At 45.4% G+C, this 7,928-nt stretch overlaps 1 protein-coding gene and 1 non-coding gene across 2 annotated transcripts; one reads left to right on the plus strand and one right to left on the minus strand.

Annotated features, from left to right (window-relative positions):
• Positions 1–722: 722 nt before the first annotated feature.
• Positions 723–919, plus strand: LOC123406450. Its single transcript, XR_006612153.1, has one exon. It is a non-coding gene; the product is annotated as a U2 spliceosomal RNA (small nuclear RNA).
• A 1,121-nt stretch (positions 920–2,040) lies between these two features.
• Positions 2,041–3,858, minus strand: LOC123401883 (2-methylene-furan-3-one reductase-like). Its single transcript, XM_045095741.1, has 4 exons — positions 3,328–3,858; positions 2,904–3,227; positions 2,649–2,808; positions 2,041–2,535 (listed from the first exon to the last, which is right to left on the minus strand). Exons 1-4 carry the CDS (start codon positions 3,727–3,729, stop codon positions 2,270–2,272), a joined length of 1,152 nt encoding a protein of 383 aa, XP_044951676.1. The 5' UTR covers positions 3,730–3,858; the 3' UTR covers positions 2,041–2,269.
• Between the last annotated feature and the right edge of the window lie 4,070 nt (positions 3,859–7,928).

Raw genomic sequence — 7,928 nt, forward strand, 5'->3', positions numbered from 1 at the left:
TTTCACCTCAAAGAGACCGGCTCCTCTGCAAGCTACACCTTTTAGTCCGAACCTAGCTCCGATCCTACGTGGACCTCCGGGGCATTAGCTTGAAGCCACCCGTTGTACATGTCCTAAGAACGAAGGGAGTACTAACAAATTTTAATAGGTGGTGGTACCGCAGTCCCCAGTAGCATATGAGCAAGCATATGGTCCATTTTCTGCTCTGTGCTCTCGCACCAACCGAATGGCGTTGCCCATCACGTGCGTGAGTGCGTGCTTTCTAGTACTAACCTTGGCATGAACGCCACCTCTCTTCTCCTCTAACCAACTTCCCAAATCCCAACCGAATGTGGAAAACGTGCTGGATGGCTGCTATCATCATTCACCCTTCGCATTTCGCAGCTTACATCTGTTTTGTTTGGGTGTTGCTCAAGCCTTTGCTTGGTGCAGGCACACCAGTTCTTGTTGCCACGATCGCGACTGCGGCTTGGTCTGGTCGCCTTTGCGCCCGCGCAGGGGGTAAAAGAATACTGGGCCGTGGAAAGACACCTGCCACGGTGTTTTTGTTGGGCCCGCTGAAGCCGAAACGAGCGAGAGGCTCTGGCTCGGCTGGTCGCCCGTGCGCGGCAGCAGCCGCGTTCTCTGTGCCGTTTGTTTCGTTTAGTACCACCTCGCTCGCGGAGAGGTGAAGAGGCGGTCGAGGCTGCTATAAGAGGAGGGGGAGGGCAGCAATGCAACTCATACCTTTCTCGGCCTTTTGGCTAAGATCAAGTGTAGTATCTGTTCTTATCAGTTTAATATCTGATATGTGGACTACATGTCCACAACGATATTAAATTTATTTTTCGTGGGGGTGGGCCCACCACAGTAGCTTGCTGCTCGGGTCCACATGCGTCGCCTGGGCGTTGCACTGCTGCCCTGGCCCGGCGCACCCCAACCAAATCAATGTTAAAATCTAAGTTAAAGTCTTGCAGAAGTAAACGTCTGCATATCTGTTGAAGGTTCACGCCGCGGAGATTACTTCTCTTCCCGCCGTCAATAAGGCAATGCTGATCAAACTGTCCAACTTCGAGGAACTTGTTCACATAAACCTGTTTACAAATTTGTAAGTGCATCAGCATAGCACTTATGCGTCAGTAATGTTCAGAAACAGCGATTTGTATTGTATTATGTCCTTAACTACGCTTATTTTTAAAGTCTCAGAACGCCTGAAAATCTGTAACAGATTAAAAACCAGCTGGGCGGCTTGCACGGCCTGGAGATTCTGCTAGGTACAGAGATTACTTTTTTTGGTATTAGGTTAAACCTGTTTACGTTTTGTATGTGTCAGTAATGTTGAAGAACAGATATTCTTATTAGGTTAAAAAATACAACATTGTGTCATGAAAGTATGATCAGCATAAAAGGGTGCTATCATCTCCTTGTGTTCCTGCTTATTTCTGTTATGAATTTCTCATGTAGTACATCCTTTTCCCTGACCATTCTTTTCTGGAGTTGGAGAATATAGTGAGTAATAATTGCTCTGAAGCAGGAACTATCATCACTCACTTCAGCCATTTGTGAGCCATCCAAGCTTCTTAGCCATAACGGAAACCACGAGCGAAAATGATTTCTTGGGGAAACGGACTCTACTATACGACCACTGAAAAGTTTCTGCCCTCGCAAAAAAGAACAAAAGGAAAGCTTCAACCTGGAATACCAAGAAACCGTACTACTGGGCCGTGCGAGGATGCTGAACATCACATACCAACTGCATAATTCAAAAAAAGCAAGTATCTGCATAATTCAAAAAAAGCAAGTATCTGCATAACCCTACCAACTGCAACTACAAAATAAAGGAAGAATTAGATACCTCTCTCTTCTATAACATCAAAAAGACTGCTGCAGTTCGTCAGGGAAACGATAATAGATTAAAGTAATATTTGTAAGGCACTCTAATCAACTAGAGTAAGTTTTTCATTCTGATCTGCTAGCGAGGCTAGTTAATCATCAAGAGGTTACCCTGACGACAAGAAGTGTTGATTGCCCCGGAATTGATCCCCTGGAAGCCTTTTGAACTACTATCAGAAACAATAACTGAATGACTAGGTACAACCGTACAAGGCCAGGTACAGATTGAACAAAACAAGATCTATGTTCATTGTAATACTTGAGGAACGTACAACCATCTCTCATAACATCACATATTTTTCTGCTTTGTATGCACGATCCAACAAATATTTTGCTCAGTAATCCGTGGCAAAAACACACCACTTGTGCTTGGCTGCTAGCTATTTACAGCGGTGTCTCATGGAACAGGCGAAATGACCACTTTGCCGGCGGCTCTTCCTGTCTCGAGGTAGGAAAACGCCTCCACGACCTGGGAGAAGGGGAAAGGCCCCTTGGGGTCGACCACCGGCTTCACCTTCCCGGACTCGAGGTAAGGGTTGAGCTTCGCCAGGACGGACCCGTCGGAGGTGACCACGAACCGGAACCCCGGCGGCGTGACCGCGCCGGTGAGGACCACCACGCTGCCGCCTTCCTTCACCACCTTGACCGCCTTCTCGCCCTGGCCTGAAACCCCCGATCGAGCGTGTGACCGTGTGTCAGCTCCGGACTTACGTACTGCTTGCTTGGTGTGTGTGTTTTTGTCAGTGTTCCATTCTGCTGACACAAAGAGAACTTACCGACTGCGTCGAACACGACGTCGTACTTGTCCGGCATGTCGTCGAAGCTGTCCTTGGTGTAGTCGATGGCCACGTCGGCTCCCAGGCTTTTCAGGAGCTCCAGCTTCGGGGTGCTGGCTGTGGCCGCCACCTTCGATGCGCCGTAAACTTGCTTCGCCAGCTTTATGGCGCCATGTTCAGTATAGGTTAGTGCATTGACTGGACATAAATTCAGTTGTGAGATTGGACTGAAGCCAGGCAGGAGCAGTGTCGGACCTGGATGACAAGGGACCCGACTCCACCGGCGCCGCCGAGGACAAGGATGGACTTGCCGGCGGAGAAGCCCGCCCTCTCGAGGCCCTCGTGGGCGGTCTCGATGGCGAGCGGCAGACCGGCGGCCTGCGCGAAGTCGATGCTCTTTGGCTTGAGGGCCACCAGCTTCTCCTCCACGGCGGTGTACTCCGCCAGCGAGCCGAACTGTTTGGGACCCTCGAGGACCTTCTCGCTGATGTGGCCGTACACCTCGTCGCCCTCCTTGAGGTTCTTTACCTGGCTGCCGACCTTGACGACGACTCCGGCCATGTCGTACCCTGGCACAGTCTGCAGACCACCAAGTCCACGACACAACACAACACGCAGGTGATCAAATCAAGGGCTCGGGCTCGGAAGGACGTGAAGCTGAAGGGGCGCCCGAGCTCACCGGGAGTGGGGAGTCGGTGGCCTTGAACTTGCCCATGCGCCGCTTGGAATCAACGGGGTTGAGCGCCGCGGCCGCCACCTTCACCAGCACCTGGTCCTCGCCCACCGCCGGCACCGACACGGCCTCGTCGAGCTTGAGCACGCTGGCGTCCCCATACTCCTCGTACGCCCAAGCCTTCATCGTCCCGGGAACGTCCGTCGCCGTGACGGCCACCGCCGGGGACGATGACGCCGCGGTCACCACGCTCCGGCCCGGCCCACCGCATCTTCTTGCGGTGGCGGCATCACTCGTCCTCGCTGCCGGAACCGAGGACAGGAGGAGCTGGGGTCGCGTCGCTGGGCGCGGGAAGCATGACCTGGAGCATGGATTCGGAAGGATCGAGTAGGCGAGGAATGCTTGCATCTTGGTAATCTTTCTTATGCTCCTCTGGTTTCTGTGTTCTTCGTGTGCGTGCGTGCGTGCGTTCTGGTGATTGCTTAGCTTTAGTTTATCAGCTGGGAGTGGCGGGGAATGGGTGGGGATAGAAGGCTGCGGGAGGATCTGGTTGAGATTTGCGTTGGTGATCGAAGGAAGGAGAAAGTTCCGCTGGTTGTGACACGTGGCTGGCTAGTAGGCTTCAGGTTCAGCAGGTCACTTTCCTTGCACACAATTTTTGACGCCAGGAGCAGCTAGCAGGTCACTTGTGGATCTATAAGAGATGAAGTTCGCCCGGCCGAACATCTAATGACTATTTTTCCAAGATATAAATAATTAAGTAATCCATCCTCCAAAGGGTTTCAATAGTACCTAAAGTTTTGACCTTCTCAATACCTATGAAGAGACTGTTGGGTGAAGGGAGTGTAGGGTGTCTCATATTTCTCGTTTGCAAAACCATATTAGTCATGTACTAGCAAATTTTGACAGATCAGAGGACCGTACCATGGTCTGAATCCAGTCTGGTCCATTAGATGTCCCTAAGATGTGTAGGGATGAACTCCAAAACCCTTGAGCAATACACTCCTTTTTACCCTCGCAAAAAAACCCTATGAAAACATAAAATTTAGCATCCCTATCCTCTCTATCTAGCCTTTCTTTATCTCTTCTAGATGTAGTCATAGCAATCATGCTATTATTGTCATGTACCTTATATTATATATATATTTCAAAGACTCATGTATTTTATCTTTAGGCATAATCCTCATCTTAAGCATTTCAACATCATGTGCTAAGTTATCAAGTTTATGTGAGGTGTTATCAAGTTCTTTTTATTTTGCACTAACCATAGTATTTATTTTTTCGTGGCAACGAATTCTTTAATAACACTTTCAAGACCATTCGGTATATTTTATCACTATAAGGCCTAACATAGTTGTTTCCAAAACTAGTCCTATAAGATTTGTTTCAAAATTATTCCTTCAAACAAATTTACATCAACTTGATATTTATTTTTTTCAACAAGAGAAGCTACATGTACATATTTAGGAGCTATATGAACTTGTTTAGAAGAAAGGATATACATGATTATATCCAATTTATTATTTAGACAAGACATTTCTTCAACATAATTTAACTTCTTGCAAGTCGGTCTCCTTTTAGTGTGCCATTGGGGTAGTTTGCCATCGTCTCATCAAGTAGATTAGTAACTCCCCGCAAGGTGATTTCCATGAAGGTCCCACCTACAACAGAGTCTAAAATATTTTTGGACATAGAGTTAAGACCAACATAGAAAGTTTGCAAAACCATCCACTCACTTACACCATGTGCAGGAAAAATATTAGTCCTAGTTTTCTTCATTTCCCAATCTTGAGCTACATGCTCATGCTCAGTTTGTTTCGAATTCATGATAAAATTTCCAATTGTATAATTTTTGCAGGAGGATTATATTTTCCAGTGAAAGTATATTTACACCTAGTCCATATATCAATACTATTCTTAGGTAAAGATAGCACCTTTCTTAGCTCTAGCTATTAATGAAAATGGAAAAGTTGTAATTGACAATATCAACTTGTAGCTATTTATAGTTTTTTCACACAACATATTTTAACAAAATTATTCAAGTGAGAGGCATTATATTCATTATAAGAACCATTGAATTGATCTTTCACCACTAAGTTTAATAAAAGTAGGGCTAATTACATAAGATACAACCTAAGTAGTTTCTCATGCAATAGGTGTACTAATGAAATCATCATCATTAGTACTTGAAACTCACAAAATTTGGTATTTTGGGCTGAAATATACAAGATTTAAAGCTTGAAACAAAAGCGAGCGCTTGCTGGATTTTTGTGTGTGTGGTTTTTTGGTTTCTTGAAAAGCATGAAATTAAACTAAGGAAAAATAAAAAGTAAGTAAAGAAGACAAATAAAAAGGAAGCAAAATAATTGAGCGTAGAACATATGACTACAAGATGAGCTCCCCCGCTATGGCGCAAGAAATTCTTTAGCAGTTTCCTTGCTATAGGAAGTTGTTGCCCCCTCCCCATGAGAAGGGAATGTAGCAAGCAACAAGTATTTCCTCCACTTGAGAGTAATGTTTATAGACTCATTAGCAGTAATTGAACTACAACCAATGATCAATACCTTCACACAATTACATAACTTCTTCTTGGTCTGAAACTAAACTAGTGAGATTGTTGGTCTCACTAGCCTTGCTAGTTACACCGATTAACAAGTTGTGTGGTAGGAATTGATGATTGCAAACAAAACAAAGAAACAATTCAGATTGTAAGGGATAATAAGAATGTTTGATAGAGTTTGTGATTATGAGGAATAAAGGACCGAGATGTTGGAAATATGCCCTAGAGGCAATAATAAATTGGCTATCATTACATTTCCTTGTTCACAATAATCGTTTATTATCCATGCTAGAATTGTATCGATTGGAAACTGATACGTCTCCGTCGTATCTACTTTTCCGAACTCTTTTGCCCTTGTTTTCGACTCTAATTTGCATGATTTGAATGGAACTAACCCGGACTAACGCTGTTTTCAGCAGAATTGCCATGGTGTTGTTTTTGTGTAGAAATAAAAGTTCTCGGAATGACCTGAAAATTTACGAAGAATTTTTCTGGGATTTATGAAAAATATTGACGCAAGAATCAGCGGAGGGAGTGGAGCCGTGAGCCCACAAGCCCACCAGGCGCGGGCCCCCTGGACGCGCCTGGTAGGCTTGTGGGGCCCACAAAGCTCCACCGCCTATCAATCCAGCTCTATATAGTCCGTTTCGTCCGGAAAAAAATCAAGGAGAAGAGTTCATCGCGTTTTACGATACGGAGGTGCCGCCACCTCCTGTTCTTCATCTGGAGGGCAGATCTAGAGTCTGTTCTGGGCTCCGGAGAGGGGAGATCGTCGCCATCATCATCATCAACCTTCCTTCATCGCCAATTCCATGATGCTCTTCACCGTTCGTGAGTAATCTCATCGTAGGCTTGCTGGACGGTGATGGGTTGGATGAGATCTATCATGTAATCGAGTTAATTTTGACGGGGATTGATCCCTAGTATCCACTATGTTCTGAGATTGATGTTGCTACTACTTTGCCATGCTTAATGCTTGTCACTAGGGCCCGAGTGCCATGATTTCAGATCTGAACCTATTATGTTGTCGCCAATATATGTATGTTTTAGATCCTATCTTGCAAGTTGTAGTCACCTACTATGTGTTATGACCCGGCAACCCCGGAGTGACAATAGCCGGAACCACTCCCAGAGATGACCATAGTATGAGGAGTTCATGTATTCACCAAGTGTTAATGCGTTGGTCCGATTCTTTATTAAAAGGAGAACCTTAATATCCCGTAGTTTCCATTAGGACCCCGCTGCCACGGGAGGGATGGACAATAGATGTCATGCAAGTTCTTTTCCCTAAGCACGTATGACTACATACGGAATACATGCCTACATTAGATTGACGAACGGAAGCTAGTTACATATCTCTCCGTGTTATAAATGTTACATGATGAATAGCATCCGTCATAATCATCCATCACAGATCCAATGCCTACGAGTCTTTTATGACTGGTCCTTGCTACGTTACTTTGCCGCTACTACTGTTGCTGCTGCTACTGTTACTCTGTTGCTACTGCTGTTACTTTGCTACTAGTGGTTACTATTGCTACTGTTGCTATCACCCTACTTTGCTACTGATACTTTGCTACATATAGTAAATCTTTCAGGTGTGGTTGAATTGACAACTCAACTGCTAATACTTGAGAATATTCTTTCGCTTCCCCTTGAGTCGAATCAATAAATTTGGGTTGAATACTCTACCCTCGAAAACTGTTGCGATCCCCTATACTTGTAGGTTATCAGAAACTCAAATACATGTGTGAATACATAGACAACAGAGTGTCCTAATACGTCTCCGTCGTATCTACTTTTCCAAACTCTTTTGCCTTGTTTTGGACTCTAATTTGCATGATTTGAATGGAACTAACCCGGACTAACGCTGTTTTCAGCAGAATTGCCATGGTGTTGTTTTTGTGCAGAAATAAAAGTTCTCGGAGTGTTGTGAAAATTTACGGTGAATTTTTCTGGAATAAATGAAAAATACATGCGCAAAGATCCACCGGAGCAGGTGTGCCAGTGGGCCACAAGCCCCTGGGTCGTGGCCACCCCCTGGCCG

This window comes from Hordeum vulgare, chromosome 6H, assembly GCF_904849725.1.
Source record: "Hordeum vulgare subsp. vulgare chromosome 6H, MorexV3_pseudomolecules_assembly, whole genome shotgun sequence".
NCBI lineage: Eukaryota > Viridiplantae > Streptophyta > Magnoliopsida > Poales > Poaceae > Hordeum > Hordeum vulgare.